The 27,730-nt window shown below is 42.3% G+C and overlaps 1 protein-coding gene across 2 annotated transcripts in view; it reads left to right on the top strand.

Annotated features, from left to right (window-relative positions):
* The window catches only part of LOC111959170 (ras/Rap GTPase-activating protein SynGAP-like), a 105,170-nt gene that overhangs the window by 12,838 nt on the left and 64,602 nt on the right, over positions 1-27,730 (top strand). The window contains exons 2-3 of one of the 2 annotated variants that reach the window (XM_070437374.1): positions 7,185-7,321; positions 15,327-15,432. In XM_070437374.1, coding sequence (XP_070293475.1) covers positions 7,185-7,321; positions 15,327-15,432 — 243 coding nt within the window. The other variant, XM_023980648.2, reaches the window with a different exon arrangement.

The following is a 27,730-nucleotide window of genomic DNA, read 5'->3' as shown; positions in this document are numbered from 1 at the left end:
AGTGCAGCAACAGTGACGCCGTGTGGACAAATACGTGGTAGTGGCGAGCCCTGCTGTGCCAGACAAGGGCTGAGTGAATGATCGGATAGGTGAGAATACACACAGACAGACACACAAACACACAGACAGACACACACGCACGCACACACACACACAGGACTGTGTCAGTGTAGTGCGGACCTCTGTGTTCACCTCTTCATTGAGGCCCATTGTGACACATCCCTGACATTTGACGTCTCTCATGACACTGATGGCCATGTACTAAATGCCCTGAATCAGCATATTAAAGAACACCATTGCAGACCAGTGTATATTTTCATAAATACATAAAATCTGGGAAATAAATCCAAAAGCATTCATAGAATATGGAATGGTAGAATACCCCTATTGATTCCGAATGATGTGATATAAATGCTACGTGGGCACCAAGTAATGTATAAAATGTGTACATACTGTACATTGTGCTTCTTTGCCTTGAAAGTAACCAACAAGGCCACGCTGGCGTTGGTACGTTGCCCGACCCGGGCGACCTGAGGATATTGCATGTATATTTTTAGCTCTGTTTTAGAGCTTAGTGATGTGTATAAATTAACATTACCCCTGTCGGGTTCAGAAACGACAACGTTGAATAAAGCTGACCAGTCATCTGATGGCTGCTCGGCTCCTTGGCAAACTGCAAAGGAAGGCAGAAAATAATGGCGTTACGTGCCCACAGAGACAGACCTCAGCACATTCTGAGAGCGTTAACAAGAGAATGTGAATACGGTGTTTTTTTATATTTATAACACAGAACTAGCCCACCTAGATTGGACCGCACAAACCGCACACACCATACCCTACACGCATTTTAGCTTCTACTCATTGAAATTCCCTCCAAGGTTTTTCAGATGATGAGGAATGAAGGTGGAGGTACAGATTGTAGCTGGAGCACATATGGGAATGAGTCACCGATATCCCCAGTGGATCCACAACATTGTGACTTTCATTAGGTATGCTGCTGTAGGTCTATAAGGTTTATCGTCAAAGGCTTTCTCTCTCCTTGTCCAATGTGTCTCTGAAAGAGGGGAACTAGTGTCACACTCCTGGGCCTTGGTATTTCTGGGCCTTGGAATTTAGGCTATATGTCGTCTGTAGTAAAGATGATGGTGATTGACATGCTCATAATGATGATTGAATTGATATACTGTATTAGTCTCAATACACAAACATTTTCCAACACCAGCTCTTTCTACTTTCCACATGAAAACGTTGATATTGTGAACGTAAAAAGTAACACTTCAACTGCTAAACAAGTGAACATCCATGTACAAGGAGGTACATCATTCTAGCTGCAGGAAAGGATAATATGGTCTGTACATTTTCTCCATGCCATTCTCAGAGATGATAAAGATTTAAATATATATATATACATGTGTATATATACTGTATATATTTTATATATACACTGCTCAAAAAAATAAAGGGAACACTTAAACAACACAATGTAACTCCAAGTCAATCACACTTCTGTGAAATCAAACTGTCCACTTAGGAAGCAACACTGATTGACAATAAATTTCACATGCTGTTGTGCAAATGGAATAGACAAAAGTTGGAAATTATAGGCAATTAGCAATACACCCCCAATAAAGGAGTGGTTCTGCAGGTGGTGACCACAGACCACTTCTCAGTTCCTATGCTTCCTGGCTGATGTTTTGGTCACTTTTGAATGCTGGCGGTGCTTTCACTCTAGTGGTAGCATGAGACGGAGTCTACACCCCACACAAGTGGCTCAGGTAGTGCAGCTCATCCAGGATGGCACATCAATGCGAGCTGTGGCAAGAAGGTTTGCTGTGTCTGTCAGCGTAGTGTCCAGAGCATGGAGGCGCTACCAGGAGACAGGCCAGTACATCAGGAGACGTGGAGGAGGCCGTAGGAGGGCAACAACCCAGCAGCAGGACCGCTACCTCTGCCTTTGTGCAAGGAGGAGCACTGCCAGAGCCCTGCAAAATGACCTCCAGCATCACAATTCCAGTGGGTCAGAAGTTTACATACACTAAGTTGACTGTGCCTTTAAACAGCTTGGAAAATTCCAGAAAATTATGTCATGGCTTTAGAAGCTTCTGATAGGATAATTGACATAATTTGAGTCAATTGGAGGTGTACCATTGGATGTATTTCAAGGCCTACCCTAAACCCAGTGCCTCTTTGCTTGACATCATGGGAAAATCTAAAGAAATCAGCCAAGACTTCAGAAAAAACATTGTAGACCTCCACATGTCTGGTTCATCCTTGGGAGCAATTTCCAAATGCCTGAAGGTACCACATTCATCTGTACAAACAATAGTACGCAAGCATAAACACCATGGGACCACGCAGCCGTCATACCGCTCAGGAAGGAGACGCGTTCTGTCTCCTAGAGATGAACGTACTTTGGTGCGAAAAGTGCAAATCAATCCCAGAACAGCAGCAAAGGATTGTGAATATGCTTACGGGTACAAAAGTATCTATATCCACAGTAAAACGAGTCCTATATCGACATAACCTGAAAGGCCGCTCAGCAAGGAAGAAGCCACTGCTCCAAAACCGCCATAAAAATGCCAGACTACGGTTTGCAACTGCACATGGGGACAAAGGTTGTACTTTTTGGAGAAATGTCCTCTGGTCTGATGAAACAAAAATAGAACTGTTTGGCCATAATGACCATCGTTATGTTTGAAGGAAAAAGGGGGAGGCTTGCAAGCCGAAGAACCACATCCCAACCGTGAAGCACGGGGGTGGCAGCATCATGTTGAGGAGGTGCTTTGCTGCCGGAGGGACTGGTGCGCTTCACAAAATAGATGGATCTCAAGACATCAATCTGGAAGTTAAAGCTTGGTCGCAAATGGGTCTTCCAAATGGACAATGACCCCAAGCATACTTCCAAAGTTGTGGCAAAATGGCTTAAGGACAACAAAGTCAAGGTATTGGAGTGGCCATCACAAAGCCCTGACCTCAATCCTATAGAAAATCTATGGGCAGAACTGAAAAAGTGTGTGCGAGCAAGGAGGCCTACAAACCTGTCTCAGTTACACCAGCTCTGTCAGGAGGAATGGGACAAAATTCATCCAATTTATTGTGGGAAGATTGTGGAAGGCTACCCAAKARGTTTGACCCAAGTTAAACAATTTAAAGGCAATGCTACCAAATACTAATTGAGTGTATGCAAACTTCTGACCCACTGGGAATGTGATAAAAGAAATAAAGCTGAACTAAATCATTATCTCTACTATTATTCAGACATTTCACATTCTTAAAATAAAGTGGTGATCCTAACTGACCTAAGACAGGGGATTTTTACTAGGATTAAATGTCAGMAATTGTGAAAAACTGAGTTTAAATGTATTTGGCAAGGTGTATGTAAACTTCCGACTTCAACTGTATATATACAGTACCAGTCAAAACGTTTGGGCACACCTATTCATTCATGGGTTTTTCTTTATTTTTTTACTATTTTCTACATTGTAGAATAATAGTGAAGACATCTTAACTATGAAATAACACATATGGAATCATGTAGTAACCAAAAAAGTGTTAAACAAATCAAAAATAGCCACAGTCTGGAGGTGTGTTGGGTTATTGTCCTGTTGAAAAATAAATTATAGTCCCACTAAGCGCAAACCAGATGGGATGGKATATCGCTGCAGAATGCTGTGGTAGCCATGCTGGTTAAGTGTGCCTTGAATTCTAAATATATCACTGACAGTGTCACAAGCAAAGCACCCCCACACTATCACACCTCCTCCTCCATGCTTCACAGTGCGAAACACACATGCAGAGATCATCTGTTCACCTACTCTGCGTCTCACAAAGACACAGCGGTTGGAACCAAAAATCTCAAATTTGGACTCATCAGACCAAAGGACAGATTTCCACCGATCTCCCACCCATTGCTCTTGTTTCTTGGCCCAAGCAAGTCTCTTTTTCTCATTGGTGTCCTTTAGTAGTGATTTCTTTGCAGCAATTCGACCATGAAGGCCTGATTCACGCAGTCTCCTCTGAACAGATGTTGAGATGTGTCTGTTACTTGAACTCTGTGAAGCATTTATTGGGCTGCAATCTGAGGTGCAGTTAACTCTAATGCACTTATCCTCTGCAGCAGAGGTAACTTTGGGTCTTCCTTTCCTGTGGTGGTCCTCATGAGAGCCAGTTTCATCATAGCGCTTGATGGTTGAAGATCGTGAAATTTTCCAGATTGACTGACCTTCATGTCTTAAAGTAATGATGGASTGTCGTTTCTCTTTGCTTATTTGAGCTGTTCTTGCCATAATATGGACTTGATCTTTTACCAAATAGGGCTATCTTCTGTATACCACCCCTATCTTGTCACAACACAACGCATTAAGAAGGAAATAAATTCCACAAATTAACTTTTAACACAGCGCACCTGTTAATTGAAATGCATTCCAGGTGACTACCTCATGATGCTGGGTGAGGGAATGCCAAGAGTGTGCAAAGCTGTCATTAAGGCAAAGGTTGGCTACTTTGATGAATCTCAAATCTCAAATATATTGTTGGGCTACTACATGATTCCATATGTGTTACTTCATAGTTTTGATGTCTTCACTATTATTCTACAATGTAGAAAATAGTTTAAAAAAAGACAAACCCTTGAATGAGTAGGTGTGTCCAAACTTTTGACTGGTACTGTATATAAAGATCCCTCCATGCCCTGGCCTATATTCACGGCCTAMATTTTGTGATTTGGTCAAATTCTTAATGATATGTGAGTGTATATGAAAACTCCTAGGGCGCTCAGTCACAATAGCCACTGTGACTGTGAGTCCATGAGTGAAAAGTGACTTAGAGGTTGAAATCAAGGTTATGTAACCTCTCTTCATATCGTACAATGAATCATACCTTGGATTCTACCACTGTGATCCCCTTAATAAGCTTTGCTTGTTTAGCAACTCATTTATATTTCAAGAGCAGCTTTATTCATAATTAAACTTGAATATAAAACATAAACTCAGCTGTATTCGCTACAATTACACAGATTGCCTTTTGTGCTTGCCTTCCTACTTGGGGGCGATACAAGTATTGTGAATATAGTGAATATTTGAGAAAGCTTTTATTGTAAAATAAAGGTTCTGACAGGGTTGTTTGGCTGAAGAAGGCCTATTTTCAGGGTCGGAGTGGCTCTGTTTTTGGCATAGTGTCAAATGGACAGCATGGCACGCTGCTGTGAGTGTGCCGACGGTGCCGTGTCTCAGCCGAGTCAGGGCCTGTTACATCATTCAATCAGCAGGGGCCTTTCCTTTCTCAAACATGGGGAAATATGCAAAGGGTTAAAGTGTGCTGTCTGAAAAGTGAAAGGTAGACACTAGATAGCCGTTGTTTGTACCATCTACAAGATCTATGGGTAAGGGTTAAATAYAGTGTGTTAGAGGGTTGACTGGGACTTGTACAATCTGCAGATATGATGTGTGTGAATTGTGAAAACAGTCTTGGTGTGAGGAGTGGGGAATGTCACTTTGGCTAACCTCTCGTTGAGGGCTTGTTTCCGGGCCTTGTTGGGGGTGTCTGTGGATTCACAACACAAGGCTGTCTGGAGGGAGAATAGCGTTGAGATGTTTGCTTAACATTCTGGTTGAAATGTAAAAACGAGGCGAAGGGATATCAAAAGTGTTTTGATGAAAACATTAACATAGCCCCTGACATAACTTAGAGGGAAAAGAGAAAGAAATATGAAAGAGGGGAACATGGAAAGAGACTGGAGGAAAGACGAATAGGAAGGTCAATACGAGAAAGACATGAAGTGATGGAGACAGATGAGAGAAGGAGAAGCAGATGGATGGGCAGAGTGAGTAGGAGTGATAGAGAGACACACTAGGAAGTGGAGACTACGAAAGATAGTGAAAAAGACAAAGAGCCATGCCCTGGTTATTTCTGAGTGACCTAGCATCATGCTGACTGAAGCCAGAGCTTGGCTAATTGACTCCAGCAGTTGCAGTGGATCACAAAGCTTATTTTGCTCTGTTTCATGCCACGGCCCTTCTGCTTCAGGACCCAGGGTCCATCTGAAGAGCTGCCTGTCTGTTACGGCCGTCTGGTCAGAGCGGGAACCTGGGGACGAACAAAGGCATGTCCAGGGCAGAGGGATTATGAAACTGATGGAATTAGCGATGTAGTATGAAGATATGGTCATTTAGCACATGGTTCTCTGAACTTTCTGGGTCCGGGGACTCCTTTTTTGATAGCAAATTCATCAAGGACCGCCTTATAACCATAACACAACTCGCAGTGCGATAAAAATGGCATAAAAGGAGACGTTTTACTGTGCTGTCTGCAGTGCATGGCTGGGCGAACCAAGTCTCGGCCCCAGGGAAAGAACATTTAAATAGCCCGCCATTGGCATCGAATATTTTTCTTTTCCGTTTTCAAGCTAATTTCATGCAATTCATTTTTTTTTTTTAGATCATAGGCAGAGAGAAAACTTTGCAGTTTTAAAGATTAAATTAAAGTGCATTCATGTCCAAAACAAAGAAGTATTGAGTTGAAAAATGAATAATTGGTGGATATCCCTATGAGCCTCCCAGGCCTTGTTGCCCATGGTAAATAAGAACCTACATTGTAGATGAATAATAATGGCATTTTATTGTATTAGACCCTCTAAACGAATCCCTTGGCCAAAATATGTTTAATCGGTTATTGTAACAATATTCATAAAACATTTTTTTATTATTATTTATTTTATACTTATTTAGAGATCTGGTTACGGCAGTACCTCTTCCGCAGACCCCATTTTGGGAACCTCTGATGTAGCAGACCCTTTCATCCAATCCTTTTATCCACATTTTAGGCTATGGTTATAAATCGTAATAATAATTAAACTCTGTAGAAAGTGTGTTATTTTCTCTGAATGAGTGCATTGATTGGTGAGTTATTTACTGCGTAATGGACCAGTCCTAGATTAATCTGGCCACTTCTTTCATTGAGCATATTGTTGTTATGCGTGAAATGTGGACAACATGTGAAGAAGTCACATTGCATTTTCAGTGCTTTGGATTCAACTGATGCGGACGTACCAGCTTGCAAACATAAACAAGTTAACATCAACCATCTGACTACGGGCATGTTCTGGCATGTCCTCCACCGTCGAGTCACCCTAACTGACCCCTCTCCCCGCTCTCTGTCCCTCTCCCCTTGTTCTCTCTCCTCCCCAGATGCGAGGTGTGCCGTCCCCCCCTCCTATCGCCCCCATGCCCCTTCCTTTGCCGCTCCCTCCTACGACCACCCCGACTGGAACCCCCGTCTCTGTGTGATCTCCGGAAATCAGCTCTACATGTTGGACCAGGAGGAGGTACTTACCTACGGCTGCACACACTATAGAAATACAATTTCACCCATCACCCACCCATTGACTTGAAAGGGGATTACCGTTCTAGGAATGATATTTCTATCTATTCTATGGCTCACATTGCTGTACCATACTGTATTAGACTGGGTTGTTTGACATGGCATGAGTGTCTACAACACTGTCATGACAGTTTCTAAAGCTACAAAGTTTAATTAAAAAATGACATATCCAAAAAAGGATATCACCACAATTGACCCTTTAGGAATGTAACTTTATTTGACATGACCTGACATTACATGGTATGCTGAGTACATTACATTGCCAATAAACATTGTCACTGTTTTAATTCCCTAAGGTTTTCCTGACCACATGACCTGACTAGGAAAAGCTCTGGACCGGGGTCCTAGATATAACACAGTATCTCATGTACACGTTGGACCTGAAAGAGGCCAGTGTTCATATTATACACTCAAGGCAGGTGTCCTGGGACACTGTCGCCTAAGGCTTGCTTATGGGAGGTCCAGTCCTGCAACTATTGTTAGCTTAGAATTTTGTGGCAAACAACTTTGGCACCAGTACGCCTCTATACAAGTAGGTCACGTCTGGCTAAGATGGGCATTGGGGCCAGTAACCGAAAGGTCGCTGGTTTGAATTCCCGAGCCATCAAAAGACACATTTTGGTTGAATGCATTCAGTTGTGCAACTGACTAGGTATCCCCTTTCCCATCTAAGTGCTGATCTAGGATCAGTATACCTTTTAGATCATAACAGACATGACACGATTACATGACCAGGTGGGACCTGATTCTAGATCAGCACTCCTACTCTGAGACACTTTAGGAATACGGGACTTTTTCAACCTGACTGTTTATTGCTAATTCAAAACAAAAAGAAACTACCTTAGATTACTTACTATATCTTACTAAGTAGAGATTCAGCCTGCTAGCTAAGACCAGAAGGGGGTACTATTCCTTCACTTTTGTACCTGGATCGCCTTTGGACAGGTCTCTTTTTAAATGTAGACCTTGTAGACAGATTTACAGATTTATATCCAATAAATGAATCCTAAAACACAATTAAAACACATAGAAGTTTTACTTACACACTTAAAGTCTATTACAGTGCAGTAACAGTGTTCATAGTGCATTTGATTGAGAGTATGAGTCTATTAAAGATGATGTAATGATGTAATGGAGTATTGTAGCGGTACTTGCAGGGTAGCTAGCTGCCAATATCTTTAATTCTCATCACTCAGAAGGAGACTAAAGAACCTTATGATCCAGATAAGGGCCTTTTCAGCTATGGAGTGATGAGAAGAAGTCCCAGGTCAATTAATCAAAGGCTTATCCCTGTCTAATTGTGCCAATGAGGCAGAAGCTATGAACGGATTTGAGGCAGACCTGACGTGCCGATAGCCACCACCTCGGAGAGAGGATGAGAGGCGATTAAATATTCATGCCTGTCACTCACCTCATGCGGTGCGAGTGGGCCTCTCCATCTCTCTCTCTCTCTCTCCATCTCTGTCTCTGTTTCTTTCTTTCTTTCTCTCTCTCTCTCTCTCTCTGTCTTGCTCCACCTCTCTCTCTCTCTCATACACACACACCCCACTTGATTCATTTCTGTTCGATTCAAATGCTTTTAGTGGCATGACAAAAAGCAATCATATGTTGCCAAAGAGGAGATAAGGTGGACCAGAGGAATATCTCTCTCTCTCTCTCTCTCTCTCTCTCACATTTTATTTCTCAGGCTACCTCTCCTCCATCTGCTCCCTCCCTCCCTCTCTCCCTGGAGTGACTGACAGTAGTCTTTGGCTATCCCACAGACCTGCTCTCTCCTTTCTTTCCCAGGCAGCTCCATTGAGATGCCACTCTGTTTTGTTTTGTGAATGACATCTGTCAAAAGACCAATTTCTCTTCATTGCGGCTTCTTCAGTCTCAACTAAGGGGCTGCTTGAGGGAATAACAGTGCTCTGGAGGAATATGTGAAAATATCTGTCACTTCACCATTGTGCTCTTCTGTGCTCCCATATTTCAAATGTGCTCTATTCACCTCAGTAAACACTACAAGTGGTGAAAATTGGTGATGTTGAAAGCTTGACTTATGCATAGTCCGAATTAACGTAATAGATTAAGAGTGTTCCCTTTCATCCAAGTACAGAAGTCACTATACCTTCTGATCAACACTTTATTGTTTGTGTAGCTTCCCCTACTTGCATACTCTCCACCTCAGAAGTCAATCTTAAAAGTGAACACTACACAATCCAACTGAACTTCACTCCCTAACAAAAAAACTCCATGCTGCACTGCCATTGACAGTAGAAGAGCCCTGACCACTTCCCAGTGGGCTGCTGTTAGCCCTCTGTGCCCGTGGTGGGAGCGAGAGGATCGACAGTGATGGCTGACACTGATATGAAGTGACAGAGCCCCGCACTGTGTGCACCAGACGCCATGCGCCAGTGCCCTGTCCTCCAGTCATGTGCCCAGATATTGCTCTCCCTCCCACTGTGCCCCAGTGTTATGCAAGCAATCAGAGGGCACTATTTCCTGCTAGCACAGTGCTAGCACTAGCATGTTAGTATCCTCTCTCACTACTACTGCACATTAGCATTAGCCTGCTAGGCTAATTCAAAATAAAGGGAATTAGAACAGGATTTGTCTCAGTATCAATGCATGGCCATTGTGTTGCATTCCCTGCCCATATGTTTGCAAATGCTTTGGCAGTGTTGATACTGTAAATTAATTCATTAGGGCCCAAGCCAACAATGCAGCGCCGTGGTGGCTTTGCCTGTAGCTACTGTTGTCACATTGCATAAAGCATGACTCAGAAGTAGTTAGCATTTTTACACATGCATGACCCTTGGGAACCCATTTGGAAACAGGGGGGATGTGGCAATTATGTAATAATAAGGCACACATGGATGGAAGGAGTCATGAGGAAGAAGCTCCTTCATTTGACAAATAAGAAGGCTCAATGCACTATACATTGGCAAATCCTAAGGTTATTTAACAAGCGCTTTACTGCCTTTTGGCATCTGAATAACCATTACGTGCAACTGAAATAAGCCATTTTCAAAAGGTCACCCTTGTACATAATTAGGGGTTATACACTGAGTGTACAAAACATTAGGAACACCTTCATAATATTGCGTTTCACCCTTCTTTTGCCCTCAGAATAGCATCAATTCGTCAGGGCATAGACTTTACAAAGTGTCGAAAGCGTTCCACAGGGATGCTGGCCCATGTTGATGCCAATGCTTCCCACAGTTGTGTGAAGATGGCTGTATGTCTTTTGGGTGGTGGACCATTCTTGATACACACAAMAAACTATTGAGCCTGAAAAATCAAATCATGGAAAGAGCAGGTGTTCCTAATGTTTTGTACACTCAATGCAAACTTGCTTTTTATCAAGGCAATTTGATTAATTTGCCTGGCTATGCATGTGTATAGTGCATTTAAATTGAGTTTATCTAACATTCCAACTGAATGCAGGTATTGGGGGAAATGTCCACATAGGGGAGTAGTGGGACAGCTCTTCCACCAGTGCTTTGCAGCATGCTCAAATTTTACATACAAACAATGAAGATCAACTTTGGATTGGAATTTGGTCGGATTTAGTACTTAGGGAGGCTCTCTAAATGCCCTCTTTTCTCATTCCAAGATGCCAAAAATGGTCTTAAAATCACTCTGTTTGAACGTTTCTCTTTGATTTTATCACATGCCAGTTGCTATGTCCAATGCCTGAGGCGAGGGGAGGGAACATCTGTCAGTGATAGGATGTTATTGAGAGACTTGAGGACAGACAGTGGTGTTGGCCAGCCTAACTGTTTGTCATACTTCCAGGGACACAGAGGCTGGTGTGTGCGTGTGTGTTTGTGTGCGTGCGTGAATGCGTCTGTGTGTGTGTCGGGGGCAGGGGTAGTGGACTCAGCCGCTGTTTGATCACGACTCCGTTACAAAGTAATGGATTCACACCTGCCGCTCCATTAACCCCCCCAACCCCTCCCAGACACCCACACACACACCACCCATATCCCCCACCCAGCCTACCCATCACAGCTGGGCCAGTAGTGACATATGGTCCAGGCAGCCTGCAGCATTGCTCAACTCTCCATGCCAGGCCCCCTCTCCTCTCCCTCTCACTCAGATCTATGGCTTTCATTCTCCCTCTACTCACCCACAACCCACCATCCACCCCTCCTTGCAGTGCCTGAGCACAGTCATCTGTCTATTTCAGTCTTAGCCACTTCTGCTCCTACTCTTACCTCTGACTACAGTTTGCTGGATGCCGAAATCCAGTACAATTGACCTTCTTGTTAGCTATTAGAATGAACTTATGAATGAGCTTATCTCTGACAACACTCAAGGGAGCCRAGGTCTGCATGCCAGTATTCAATCTTCTTTTCAATTGAATGAAATGCATTGTTGACTCGCACATACAAAAACCAGAATACCCAGAGACAAAAACTCCAGAACAGAAATTGGGAAACACTGCTATACTGCATTACAATTACAGACATTTATAGACAATTAGCATGCTTTCTTGCTGCCTGCAGGTTTCAATGCTAGACCACTGCCCCTGTGTGAGTGTCAGTGCGGGCCCCACATGCCCTTTGTCTGGTCTGCCAGTGTTGTGTGCCAACCTGCCTTGTGTGCCCACTCATGAGCATGGCTACCAGGGACGGTGCCAAGGCCGTGTCAAGTCCCCAGCTGCAGCGCCACTGTCCTAACCAGCCCCCCTCCCCTCTGCCAATCAAACACTGCCACGCAAGCTATAAATAGCACTGAGGTGTTCCCTCTCGCAACCAGAAAGTGCTGTGTGTCAGAGTGGGTGTGTGTGTGTGCGTGTGTGTGTGTGTGTGTGTGTGTGTGTGTGTGTGTGGGGGTCTTTTCCATACACTTGTTGTGATGAATTGTGTCTGAATGGGGACACGGTGGGGATGAGGGGGGAGTGGGCTAACTGTGTTCAAGTGGACATCATTGTGGAAATTACCATGTTTAGCATGTCATGATAGACTAGTATTTATGTAGGGTGTTTAAGATCAGTTTTGAGTCAGAGTTTAATGTGATCTAAACGGCCTCTCGGCTGCTCTGTGAACTTTTTCCGTTCTTATTCCTAGTCAAAGTCACTACTCTCATTGAGGAAATCGTCAACTCCATGCCTTAGACTCAACTGAAGTCCGGAGAAATGACTTATTGATTAAGTAATACAACACTTAGATTATCATAGCATTTAGCACTTACAGTATACTATATATTGATCACATTTCTTTATATTACTATTGTATGTGTATCGATACATTTAATTAGATAAGTGCTCTTAAATGCAGGAAGGAGCTCTGGTGCAGCAAGGAAACAGGGTAGAGAAGAGTGGATAGATACATTTAGGGACGTCTCTGAAGTCTTGTGAATGAATATATCAGTTAATTATCCAAAAATATAGCAACTATTACGCTTATGACAGTATAAAAGGCTTGGAGACAGATGGCTCATATTATTAACATGTTAGAGAGTATATCTGTGTTAGAAGGATATTCCTAGAGTGTTATGGTCCAATAATGAAGTAAATTAGATTATATTGAGAAATAACCAAAAATAATGTGAATGTTATAAACACATGTTAAAATTTGGTCTGACGCATTTTTAACAGTGTGCTCGCAGTGTATCATAAAAAATATATAAACAGCAAAGCAAAGTCTTTCCGTGCTTATAATTGCTCAAATAAAAGGGCAGGCYATAAAGAAACAAGCTTTTATGCATGCGGGTGCTGGACTCATAAAGATTGGGTGTCTTATAATACATTTTTCATTGAGGAACTCATTCCGTAACTAGCAATATATCTGTCCTCAGGGTAAGATGCATCTCACAACATACTCATTAGTATGCACTAAGAGGAAAATACGAGCATAATCAAATACACACTTGATTTATGGTGTGTGTATCCCTGATTACGTTTTTAAAAAGAGGTAAACGTCAACAAAATGAATCCTGCCACCATTAGCGCTGGGAGATGTCTTCCGGCTTACTGGGCTATGGGGGATTGTATGGAGTGCTGTGCTCTGTGCTCTGTATCCACTAGAAATGTCTAGCGCAGTAGACTGCATGTTATGTATGTTGGGGGGGTGGGTACTGTCGCCTGCAGTGGGTGTATATATGTATTACACCTTTATGCCATCCATATTGTGCTGGAAGCCCTGCTACATGTCTATGATTTTACAGCTGGTCATACGGTTAAACGTGGTCATGTGACCAGCCGGTGACCCTCACACACATACAGTACCAGTCAAAAGTTTGGACACACCTACTCATTCCAGGGTTTTTCTTTATTTGTACTATTTTATACATTGTAGAATAATAGTGAAGACATTAAAACTATGAAATAACACATATGGAATCATGTAGTAACCAAAAAAGTGTTAAATCAAATACATTTTATATTTGAGATTCTTCAAAGTAGCCACCCTTTGCCTTGATGACAGTGTTGCACGCTCTTGGCATTCTCTCAACCAGCTTCATGAGGTAGTCACCTGGAATGCATTTCAATTAATAGTTGTGCCTTGTTAAAAGTTAATTTGTGGAATTTCTTTCCATCTTAATGCGTTTGAGCCAATCAGTTGTGACAAGGTAGGTGTGGTATACAGAAGATAGCCCTATTTGGTATGGAAAGAACAGCTCAAATAAGCAAAGAGAAACGACAGTCCATCATTACTTTAAGACATGAAGGACAGTCAATCTGGAAAATGTAAGAACTTTGAAAGTTTCTTCAAGTGCAATCACAAAAACCATCAAGCGCAATGATGATACTGGCTCTCATAAGGACCGCCACAGGAAAGGAAGACCCAGAGTTACCTCTGCTGCAGAGGATAAGTTCATTAGAGTTAACTGCACCTCAGATTGCAGCCCAAATAAATGGTTCAGAGTTCAAGTAACAGACACATCTCAACATCTACTGTTCAGAGGAGACTGCGTGAATCAAGCCTTCATGGTCTGAATTCACACACACACACACGATTTTCTTGTTTTTTACATTTACAGATAGCCAGGGGCACACTCCAACACTCAGACATAATTTACAAATGAAGCATGTGTGTTTAGTGAGTCTGTCAGATAAGATGCAGTAGGGATGACCAGGGATGTTCTCTTGATAAGTGTGTGAATGGACCCTTTTCCTGTACTGCTAAGCATTCAAATTGTAACTAGTACTTTTGGGTGTCAGGGAAAATGTATGAAGTAAAAATAACATAATTATCTTTAGGAATATAGTGAAGTAAAAGTAGTCCAAAATATAAATAGTAAAGTAAAGTGGAGATACCTCAAAAAACGACTTAAGTAGTACACACACACACACACACAAATCAGTACTATACCATGGATAGCCATATCATATTTAGCTTATGTTGACTGGACTCAATTGTTTTTGGTATCTTTTAGTTTCCACTGTAATCAACTAACCATTAGCATAGGTGATTTGATTCTGTTGAAATGTAGAAGTTYAAATGGTGCTGGAATAGTGGAGGCAGCTCCTGTTTTCTTTGTGACTTGCGGTAACTCTCAGTGGTTCTAAATCAATAGTTGTTTAGTGGTGCAAAAATGTCAGAAACATTACCTTGCTTGACCATGCTGTAGGTCATGTAACTGTTTGTTACATGCAAAATGCTTTGTGGACTTCACCGGACAGATGTTGCTCTCTGGTTTTATAATGAAACAAAGTTGTGATTGAATTTATTCTACCACTGTGTCTTCTTATTGTCTCTGCCTTTAGGCCTATATATCACAGTGTCAAGGCATATGAACTAACAGGTTATAGAGCAAACAATGTAATTATCACAACACATAGAGTAGGTTGTAATATGGCTCTTTTTTCCTGGCTTGGCTTCCCCAGTTATTTTTGCCCACGCACCACTACTGCTCAGTGATATACATTTCAAGATACTATCTATTATGGTCTTCAGAAAATATATCCTAATGCATTGTGCGTATTGACCTGACCTTGTCTCTCTGTGCATATGCAGGTACACCCTTTGTTGATGCGCGAGCGGCGCTCCGAGTTGCACAGGAACAAGCTGCTGCGGAGGACAGTCAGCGTTCCTGTTGAGGGGAGGCACCATCCAGAGATGGGTNTGATGCGCGAGCGGCGCTCCGAGTTGCACAGGAACAAGCTGCTGCGGAGGACAGTCAGCGTTCCTGTTGAGGGGAGGCACCATCCAGAGATGGGTGAGTAGGCCATGGGCCCTTCTATCTCTCTGAATTCTTTCTGATAGAAATACAGTCAATAGAATGGGCTTGGAACCTCTGACCATAAAGCACAAATTTAATGTTGTACTTCCTGCTTTTACTTCCTGCTTTACTCTTATGGGGACCCTCGCAATGGTTGCCAGTCCACCCATTATGGCGTCATTGACCTGAATGGTTGAGGCCCGTTCTACTCCTTCTAGTTCTGTGTTTCTGACTCTACCTGTCATGGGCTGCTCTTACCTTTCTCTGCCTCTCTACTCCTTCTAGTTCTGTGTTTCTGACTCTACCTGTCATGGGCTGCTCTTACCTTTCTCTGCCTCTCTACTTCTTCTATTTTGTGATTCTGTATTTCTTACTGACTCTCTGACTCGTTGTCTCTGCCTCGTTGCCTTACTCCACCTCTCTCACTCTGCCTCTCTGCRTCATGTACAACGTCTCAGCATTGATACACTCCCATCGTCCACATAGGGCAATTCTCCCCACAACAGTCTTGTAGGGATACTGCAATAGGCCACTCACTCCATTTTTGACATGAACCTGTCCAGGTCTGACACAGCACTACTCTCCTATAACGGCACAGGCTACACAGGCCTACTGACTCCAGAAGAGTGATGCTCATCACACTCTAAGCATGTCTATGGTATAGCATATGTTATCCAACAGCCTTCCATTGAGAACCATCTGCAGTGAGAGCCCATCCACCCTGAGGAAATGCCCATACTGAATGGGATGGATGCCCCCCAGGTGGCCAAGGCCCCCCAGGCAGCCCATTAATGAGCTGATTAACAGAAAGCTGTCATGCTGTCATCAGAATTCCACATTTACGGAGTCAGTGTCAAGGGAACTGCTTGTGACACAGTGACCCATTTCAGAAAGACTGTGACCTACTGCATAACTTGGAACTGAGATACATTTGTGAGATCATCATTGGGATAATCCCAGAGTGAGAGGAMACAAGCAAGTGAGTAGATTGGATGCAAGCAAGTGAGTAGATTGGATACAAGCAAGTGAGTAGATTGGATGCAAGCAAGTGAGTAGATTGGATACAAGCAAGTGAGTAGATTGGGGATACAAGCAAGTGAGTAGATTGGATCCAAGCAAGTGAGTAGATTGGATCCAAGCAAGTGAGTAGATTGGATCCAAGCAAGGTGAGTAGATTGGATACAAGCAAGTGATTAGATTGGATACAAGCAAGTGAGTAGATTGGATCCAAGCAGTGAGTAGATTGGATACAAGCAAGTGAGTAGATTGGATCCAAGCAAGTGAGTAGATTGGATACAAGCAAGTGAGTAGATTGGATACAAGTGGATTGGATGGGATAGTGAAAATCTATGTATAAAAAAAATCTTTGAAAATACATTTTGACTAGACTTCAAAAAAGAAAAATAGGACACAAAGGCATGGATTCAAAATGACAGGCTAAACCGTCCAATGATATGCAAGATGGAGATAGAGTATCGTTTGCTATGGGGGATAAGGTCAACTAGACCTTCCGATGTTGTCCTCTACTCACTTAAGTGCTTCATTCCAGGGACACATACAGTACAAGTCATAGATTACTCTTGTGTTACAAAAAAACAAGATTGAATTAGTATGCATCAAATGTGTTTATGTACTGTCTCTATACTTCAAACAAATGTTCATTTATCATCGTTTTGATAAATGAAGACACTTGACAACAATCCCAGCTGGGTCCTGATGTAATGACCATCTCTGATGAAGACATTTGGCTCTGCATCTATGATTAGGGACACATAGGATATTTCAATACGCTCTTTGGATTGGATACGGAAAGTTACTCAGACGCAATTAGTCTACTTCCCCATCCACTTCCTTGTATTGCACCTTGAAAGCACGGAAATTGTTAAAGTTGGAGCAATCAACATGCAATTAAGGCATTCATCTTGGTAGATAATTGCAGTGTGCTGTAAATGTTTTATGCAAATATCTATTGTAATTAGAACTTCAACCTAAACCCTATCCACAGAACTTCTGCCTGCAGCCACACAGACCAAACCAAAATGTTTGCTCTGTGCGGAGCTGTCCAAGGTTACTGAAACAGCTCTCATCTTTGGTGGATTTTAGCCCATGTTGGGCCCTCTGTCCATGGTGTTGAAACACCCTATGTACCCTGGACACATTTAGGTACATATAAGGTACAGTAGTTACAATAAGGAGACAAAGGCCTCCCGGGGGGCGCAGCAATCTAAGGCACTGTATCGCAGTGCTGAGGAGCCACTACAGCCTGGGGTTCAAGCAGCACAGCTTGGCGGGTGATGTTTKGAAGGATGCATGTCTTGACCTTCGCCTGTCCTGAGCCCGTTGAGTTGCAGTGATGAGACAAGATCGTAACTACCAATTGGGGAGAAAAAATGGGTAAAAAAATAATTTTATGAAGAAAAAAAAATGAATAGGGAGACAGATTGTGTGGGGCAGTAGTACAAATAGTGGAGTACCAATAGTGGAGTATAGGGAATCTGGCTTGAATAGCAGTTGCTGCATTATGGTGGAGGTACTGTATCTATACTATGTTGAATTGTTGCAATTGCAGTAGCATGCTTAATGAAAACTATTAACACTATAGAGTAAAAAGTGGTAGTATGTTGTGTACTGCTGCAAAATGTTATATGCCACGTTTCTGAGTCATTCAGCCATAAAGGGAAGTTATTGAAACTGTGTAGCTGGGGTTGTCTCTGTACTGTAGCGTGTTTGTGTATTTACTGGCAGGGTAAGTTACATTTGTGTTTACTTGTCATTTCGAGCAGCTCAAAGAACAGGTCTGACCTACCACAAAACCCCTGTTTACCATATCAGATGTTAACCAAGTGAAACTCAGGCTGTTTCAAGCAGGCCACCATAGTCCCTGTGCCCAAGGAAGCGACGGTAACCTGCCTAAATGATTACCGCCCCGTAGCACTCACGTCGGTAGCCATGAAGTGCTTTGAAACGCTGGTCATGACTCACATCAACAGCATCCTCCCGGATACCCTAGACCCGATCCAATTCGCATACCGTCCCAACAGATCCACTCCGCACTGCCCTTTCCCACCTGGACAAAAATAACACCTATGTGAGAATGCTGTTCATTGACTATCCCTCAATGTGAGCAAGACAAAGGAGCTGATCGTGGACTGCAGGAAAAGGCACGCTGAACAGGCCCCCATTAACATCTACGGGGCTGTAGTGGAGTGGGTCGAGAGTTTTAAGTTCCTTGGTGTCCACATCACCAACGAACTYTCATGGTCCAAACACACCAAGACAGTCGTGAAGAGCGCATGACAAAACCTTTTCCCCCTCAGGAGACTGAAAATATTTGGCATGGGTCCGTCGAGAGCATCCTGACTGGTTGCATCACCGCCTGGTATGGCAACTGCCCGGTATCTGACCGTAAGGCGATACAGAGGGTAGTGCGAACAGCCCAGTACATCACTGGGGCCAAGCTTCCTGCCATCCGGGACCTATATAATAGGCGGTGTCAGAGGAAAGCCCATAAAATTGTCCGAGACTCCAGTCACCCAAGTCATACACTGTTTTCTCTTCTACTGCATGGCAAGCAGTACCGAGGTGCCAAGTCTAGGACCAAAAGGCTCCTTAACAGCTTCTACCCCCAAGCCCTAAGACCGCTGAACAATTAATCAAATGGCCACCGGACTATTTACATTGACATATTATCTATGCATAGTCACTTCACCCCTACCTACATGTACAAATTACCTCAACTAACCTGTACCCCCACACACTGACTTGGTACCGGTACCCCCTGTATACAGCCTCATTATTGTTATTTTATTGTGTTACTTTTTTTCATTTTTACTTTAGTTTATTTTGTAAATGTTTTCTTATCTCTTCTTGAACTGCACTGTTGGTTAAGGGCTTGTAAGTAAGCATTTCACTTGTTGTATTCGGCGCATGTGACAAATAAAGTTTGATATGATTTGATAGAGCAAGGTCAGTGAAGGGACTTGATTATGTATTATAATGAGAGAAACAATCCTTTTAAATCTTTATTGGCACTGAAGTGCACGCTCCTGATCCTATTGGGTTTCTTGCAATAACGTTCAATAACATTCAAAGAGGTGCATTCTGGACTAATAGAAGGAAAATATTTTTTTCTCTCTCTTATTAACCTCATCAAAATTGGATGTGATTAAATGTGTTACATTTTGAAATTGACTTACACCACGGCTGCTCAGTCATTGAGAGGAATCCATGTTATCTGAATGAATTAACCTCAGGCTAAGTCACAACCATAATGTAGCTAGCTAACTGCTTATCTGATTGATAGCCTTTGGCTGAATGGAAATTCAATGTAAAAACATAACGTGTTGTTCGTATTTTCCTCCATTATAAACTTGTGTTCTCCGTCTWCTGGGACAACATTGMCATTTTGATATTTTATTTATAGGAGTTGTTCCACATCCCATCTTAAAGGTACAACACTAGCGTGTATAACTGAACTAATTTCTCCTCCAATAACTTTAAGGAAATTAATCATAAATAACAGTATAAATTATGGATTTWCCCCAGCCTTTTAACTCATTAAAACAACATGCAATGTCTTTGAGGTTCCACCAGGGCCAAAACAACGGTCAGGGTAAGAGTGGAACCCAGAAGTGGTTCATGTTTGCAGCATACTCCAGCAACCACCGCTAACCTATACACCTCAGTACAGTTACCTTCCATTTTTTAAATGTTACCTTTATTTAACTAGACAAGTCAGTTGAGAACAAATTTGTATTTACAATGACGGTTAACTGCCTTGTTCAGGGGCAGAACAACAGATTTTTACCTCGTCAGCTCGGGGATTTGATCTAGCAACCTTTCGGTTACTGGCTCAACGCTCTAACCACTAGGCTACCTGCCGCCCCAAATGCATGTGCGTAGTTTGTATTCTCTAGCATTATATATTAGATTAGTGAGTCTGTTACTCAGATTTATCTTTGTTTTGAGCAATTCAGCCTCCGTTGACCCCAAATACCTACAGCAACATTACGCAATACGATCCCATTAGCCAACCCCAATCATGCTATTCTCTGTTTGCTTCCACATGGGAATACCAAAGGACACTTCAATATGTTTTAATTGCAGCATGAAGCATACATAGTACTGTAGCAGTATCAACAACAGTATTGTTCGTTTTAGTGAGACCATTAGTACTATATAAAGTTAACAGTGCAGGATGACAGGGAGCCTGTGAGTCTGTCACTGAGGGAAATGCAAATCCACCCCCAAAGCTGCCACTTGTCTTTGGAGAGATTTGCTGAGTCATCTTGCTGTCTTAATGTTGGAACTCCGAATGAATACAAATGGAGCGCTACTGTAGCTTTGTTTAACGGTTCATGGACATGAGCAGGGGAACATTCACTGGGGAAAGGGGCAGAGAGAGAGAGAGAGAGAGAGAGATAGAGATATGATTAATGGAATTGTGTGCTCACTAAGCTAGAATCAATACGGTTTTCTGGCAACATTTTACATCGCTGTTCCCACACTTCTTCGAAATGACGTATAGCTACTTCATGTGGAACAACTAATCAAATTATATTTCACTTAAAGGGAAGATTGTAGAATTATTCTTCCAACTAAAGGTCCCAATACGACATGCTGTATCACTTTACATTTGTATTTTGGGAGAAATTTATATTTGAACCGAATTTGACCGAAGTCAGGTCGGAAAAGCGGTCGGAAATGTGACATGAAGAAGAGCACTACAGGAGTAGGAGTGAAACCGCAGTCCACATAAAACAGTGAAGACCCATATCATACAGAGTCCTATTATTGTTTAAAATATATATTTTGGCACTCTGAATAAAGCCAATTTATCATCTGACCATATCATGTGATTTTTTACTCTGTATCAGCTCATTAAAAAAAGAAACACTAATACAGCTCGCATTCTTTTAGCATAGCCCCTTTTCCACCCCTGGCTTGCCCCTACTAGCTAACCACTAGCAGCCTTGAAACACATCACTTATTAGCAGTTCAGCACATCAGCATTTCTCGTACTGTTACACAAAACCAAGATAAACCTTTACCATCATAGTAGACATTGAACATCTATAAACGAACTGGCTAAAACTCTGTTGTTGGCCGATTGTAGCTACAGCTAATTCCATGCTAACCTGAGTGCTACTACTAGCAGCAGTAAACCCAGGTATAATGGCTAAAACAAACATTGACTACCATGATATCCTGCAAAAAAGATGAGGCAGTTCAGTGTGTACTGCCGCCACCAACAGGCAGTTCCCTTCTTGACGTCAAAGCCATAATGTTTTGTTGGTATAGGAGTTTCTAATACATGTAATTCAAATTGCAAAATATGTGTATAGTTTTTTTTAATCAACTTTTGCATAAAGAACTTTTGCATAAGATGGAATATCATCAATCTACATTGTTAGGTTTGTGGAAATATATTGTGCAACCTTCCCTTTAATATGCGTAACAACCAGCAGTGTAGAGAGTGCTACTACACAGTAAATATGTATTCCTTGGGGCTGTATATTATTGAAAAATTTGGCAAATGTGATTTAAAGATAACGTTTTTATAATCAACATCTTAGCTACAATACATTTTTCAAGACGGGTCTTTTAGAATCCTCTTTGTAATTGAAATGTTGACAAAAATAGTACCCCTTTAATAACTGATTACTGATCAGTTTATCAATTACTAGGTACCAGAAATGACATGTTAAGAAATGGAGTGAAGCCCCATTGTAAATACCATGCATCAACTGGAAAATAGCTTTTTATGCAGAGCAGCTATGTAAATGTCGACGTTATGTAACATCAAGTGCTCACATATCCTGTGATATATCCTGAGGATGAAATCGAGCAATAACAATAACAGCAGTAGCAGCACAGCTCCTGGTTTGACTGGCAGTTGTCCATGGGTCTCTTGTGTAGGCTGGTTTTCCTTCCTCAGCCCTGAGTGTGTTAGTCAGCTTTCATACATTGGTTGGCTGTAGTCTTAAAAGACCTCATCTCTCTGCAGTGAGACTAGGGTCAGGGATTTACTGCCACTTTCTTCAACTTCAATTAAAATCAGTCTCAAATAGCCACCTGTCCCTTTAAATAGATGGACATCGGCACGCAAACAAACGCCTGTTTCAAATAAACACCGGGTCTAAATTAATTGTTTACGAGGTTACCATGGACACAGCTCTAATTTTCCCACAGTCATCTGCATTACATTTTAAAATGTTTTATTCTATCATCGTTGCTAGCCATGGCGACACCTAAAAGAAAACACATCAAATTCAAGCTAACAGTGATCAAATTCGCAGAGCAAAATTCAGGCGAGGCAACAGCCAGACATTTTGGAATTAATCCAAAAAGAGTGAGAAACTGGCTGTCAAAAAGTTGAACTTCAACGTTTGTCTGAGGTGGATCAGAAGAGGGCGAGACTGCAAGATGGGGGGAGGAAAAATGTCCTTGAGTGGCCCAGCCAGAGCCCGGACTTGAACCCGATCCAATATCTTTAGAGAGACCTGAAAATAGCTGAAAGAGCTTGAGAGGATCTGCAGAGAAGAATGGGAGAAACTCCCCAAATACAGGTGTGCCAAGCTTGTAGTGTCATACCCAAGAAGACTCGAGATTGTAATCACTGCCAAAGGTGCTGCAACAAAGTACTGAGTAAAGTGTCTGAATACTTATGTGAATGTGATATGTTAAAAAATAATAATAATACATTTGCTAAAATGTCTAAAAACCTGTTTTTGCTTTGTCATTATTGGGTATTGTGTAGATTGATGAGGGGAAAAATATTATTTAATACATTTTAGAATAAGGCTGTAACCTAACAAAATGTGGAAAAGGTCAAGGGGTCTGAATACTTTCCAAAGGCACTGTATAGACCAGGCCTGGGCAATTCCAGTCCTCGGGGGCCTGATTGGTGACACATCTTCCCCCATTCCTAGCAAACACAGCTGATTTTAACTAATTGCATTCTAAACTGAAGATCATGATTAGTTGATTATTGGAATCAGGTGTGTTAGCTGGGGCTGGGGAAAAAGTGTGACACCAATCAGGCCCCCATGGACTGGAGTTGCCCAGGCCTGGTATAGACCACGGTCAAGATCAAATTGCATGGGTCAAATTGCGGGTCAAATTGACCCAGAACGTCATGGATGTCACTATTCCGGTAGCGGGTCTAATTTAATTGTAAAACATGTAATTATGTGGCCTACCGAGTGGCGAAGCGGTCTAAGGCACTGCATCACAGTGCTAGAAGTGGTAATACAGACCCAGGTTGTGCTCCTTGTGGCAGGCCAGGTGCCTGTGGGCTGACCCCTGGTCACCAGTGTTTCCTCTGACACATTGGTGTGGCTGGCTTCTGGGTTAAGGAGCGCGGTTAGGTGAGTCATGTTTCGGGGGACGCATGACTCCACCTTTGCCTCTCCTGAGCCTGAACAAAAAAGTATAATTGTGTTTTACAAGTTTGAGACCCATACTTAGGAAAGTAGATGAACGGTCATTGGTGGAAGAATTACATTAATTCGTATTTTTGTGATTTTCAAACTCTAAGGGAAGTGTTAAATTGACAATAGTCTGGTGGGTGAGATTATTATCAATTGTTAAATTGTATATGAAGAATCTGATAAACAGTGCAGCTTGGAATTGACATAGAGGCAGGGAAACAAAACGTCCCAAAAAGTGACTTTTGCAAATTCTCCTACAGAGTCACAAGCAGGTAAGACGTGTTGACAGGGATGGACTGATGGACTAGGAATGAAAAATGGCACTGGACTTTTTGACTTAGACTGGCACACCAAAACCCACCCAGCTATACACCACCACCCACACCACCCACACAACCCACGCCACACTTTATGTAAACAAGATTACTGAACAATATTTATAACAATAACTTTAGTAAAATATATGTAAAATAGGAGGAGACTGGCTCTGGCACTGGCAGCAAGGTGGCAAGAATCTCTGGAACCATCTGACCAGTAAAATAAATAACACAGGAAGAAATGTGTTGGTGAAAAGACTGCTGAGTAGGCAAGTCATAGAATAAAAAATAAAATAAACATATTTCCTACCTCCTTAAATTTGCAATTTCTGCAGCAGCTCACTTCTCCTAGCAATGCAATCTATAAACAGTTCACTGTCCAGGGCCATTAAAACATCTTGCTCAGTAGCCATGAGCATAAAAGCCTCCAGGTGGTGTTGCGATAGAGTGCTCCTGAGCCTACTCTTGATGAACTTCAGAGTAGAGAAGCTCCGCTCGCAAGCTACCTGGGTTACTGACAGGGTAAGTAGGATCTTGTAAGCAAGGCCCAGGATGTGGTATGCGTCGTCAATAGGTTGTACTGACTAAGAATACGGTAGCAACACACTGGACAGTCCTTGCAAGATGAACAGCTCTTGTTCACCATCTCCATCTTGTCCTCATTTCCTTCAGGTCCATGATCCTCCATAGTCCTGGTTGTGTATTCTTCAAATCCCGATTGTTTTAACCTAGTCCACTGTTCTGCCAGACTCATGAGCTCACTCTGTAAATTGAAACACCGTTGCTCTGCTGTCAAATCTGATCAAACATTTGCTTAGTTCTTGAAGGGCTGTCTGTGGAAGGCCACTGGCACTGGATGTTAGCTGACTAAAGTTTTTAGGGTCCAGAAGAGCCAGGTCGGCATACACAGTGCCATTACTCAGAAATCGCCGATGGATGCTATCTATAACTATATCCAAAATGTGATTATGGACACCAATCCTGTATGCACTCTCTGCCCCAGTAAAAGTCTCATCTTGTGCCATCTCTCCAGGCATGGTTTTCTTCTTTCAAGCCCTTTTCATTGGCAGAGTGGTTTCTAACTCCAGCTCTGTTTCCTCATCCCGTTCCTGCAACTTCCTGTTGGCCCACTGAACAAATGTGTCTGAAGCTGCCTTGACATTTTCAAAATCTCTTGCCATCCCTTTCAGCTGCTCCTCTGCAGACACAACCATACGGTGCGCAGACAGAATGTCCATTCTATTTGTTTGAAGATATTTTGAGACTGGTGAGGTGACCTGAAATATTCTGAGGAGTAGCTGAGCTGTAAGTATTGTTTCATACTTCAGCAACCCCTCAATATATCCTTGTGCCTTGACCCGTGCAGTAGTGGTGATGTTTTTCTGATCTTGTATGGTTAAAGTGTGAGAAGAACATCAACATACAGACCCTCATCTGGATTTCCAAAACCTCCAAAGACCTTCTTTAAGGCACTGTCTTTAGCCCACCAGCGTGTCTCTCCAATTGGAGCAAGACGTCTGTGTCTTGGGTCCTTGCTCTCCTTCTCCCAAATGTTCACCCTCTGGTAGGATTCACGGAAGAACACAGCTATGTTGTTGAAGAGAGAAAAAAGTGACCCACTTGCCAAGACACTCTCTGTTGTGTCTGCCAAAACAAGGTTCAAAATGTGTGCAAAGCACCACACATGCACTTGATTGATGGACTTTGCAGAGAGCAGGGCAGAGAAGCCTTTATACTGGCCTTGCATACTGGAGGCTCCATCAGTGGAATTGCCATTGCCCTTGCTGATGTCAAGCTTCATGTTTTCCAGTACTTCACTCAGTACCTGGACAAAGTATTGTCCATTGTCCAGTGGATGCCTCGCATTTCACCACAGCCACAAGCCTCTCTTGGATGACGTTCGTCACATATCTGACTCTGACAGAGCATTGGTCTTGTGTTGTAATGTCCTGCGTAGTGTCAATCTGGACTGAAAATATACCAGCTTCCTGGATTTCACTTGCTATGGTGGCCTGTATTGTGTGTTGGATGGTGGTAATGACGTTATCGATGGTAGTCTTTGATAATAGAGTGATTAGAGAGCCTCTGCCCCCTCTTGACCCAGACTCATGCAGTTTTTTGCTTTTCTCTATGCAGGCAGTGAGATGCTCTTTCATACACAGGTCATACTTTCCCAGCAGATCATCTCTCAAAAGTTGCCATGGTCAATGCTGCTGTCATCWAGRGTATAAGCTGCTTCAGACTGCAGGCCTCTGTAGCTCAGACCTCTCTTGCCTATGACTTTAACAACATCTATAATGCGCTCTAGCACTTGCCTTCTTCTGCGCACCTGCTCTCCATGAGCAGACATCTGACTGCCGATGAACAAGCTCTCAATGTTACCTTTGGAGGACCTTAGAAAGTAGGCCTCAGCATAACCTCTATGCATAACGCTCTTTTCATGCTCTCCCACTCTCTGATGGATATGCTTCCAGTCTGACATTCCATTCATGAAAGGGCTGTTCTCTGTGGGCTTTGCAAATGCCATACAAATTAAGCAGAATAAAGCATGGTTCTCTTCACTGTATGACAGCCACTTCCAGTTGGTCCCATCTTTACAAAAGAAAACCTTCTGCACCACAGACTTTTCACACTTTTGTTGGGGGTGGAAACTAAAAAACATATCTAGGTCCCCTGACTTCAGCCTCTTAAAATAATCAAAAATGTGTGTGGCAGTCAGTGGCATCCTGGCTCTGGCTCAATCTACATCTGTCCACTGCAGATGCACTATCCTCAACCTGGATGAGTAATTAGTATATATTAGTATATTAGTATAATATTTGAATGTTAAATAAAAAGTATAATGTTAATATAATAGTATAATGTTAGTATAATATTAATATATGAATTATATAAAGTTAGTAGATTCATATAATTTAATGTAATAGTATACTATATACCACTAGTATAATATTCATTCCAATTGGACAATACAGCAGTTTAAGAAATACACAACCAATATTTCAAATTTTTGTAGGTTTTGTTCCATCATTAAATTCTTGTGCAATAAAAATGGTCTACATTGGTGGTGTCACGTTCCTGACCTGTTTTCTGTTGTTTTGTATGTGTTTAGTTGGTCAGGACGTGAGCTGGGTGGGAATTCTATGTTGTGTGTCTAGTTTGTCTGTTTCTATGTCCAGCCTAATATGGTTCTCAATCAGAGGCAGATGGTAATCGTTGTCCCTGATTGAGAATCATATATAGGAGGCTTGTTTTGTGTTGGGATTTTGTGGGTGTTTGTTTCCTGTCTCTGTGTTTGTGTTCTGCACCAGATAGGTCTGTATCGGTTTTGCACGTTTGTTATTTTGTAAGTTGTTTGTAGTGTTCACTTGATCTTTTATTAAACATGTTGAACACTAGCCGCGCTGCACTTTGGTCCTCTCCTTCACCTATGGAAGAAAACCGTTACAG

The sequence above is a fragment of the Salvelinus sp. IW2-2015 genome, linkage group LG35 (genome assembly GCF_002910315.2).
Source record: "Salvelinus sp. IW2-2015 linkage group LG35, ASM291031v2, whole genome shotgun sequence".
In the NCBI taxonomy this organism is placed as follows: domain Eukaryota; kingdom Metazoa; phylum Chordata; class Actinopteri; order Salmoniformes; family Salmonidae; genus Salvelinus; species Salvelinus sp. IW2-2015.
The sequence above is the reverse complement of the archived record's forward strand: the minus strand, read 5'-3'. Positions and strand labels throughout refer to the sequence as shown.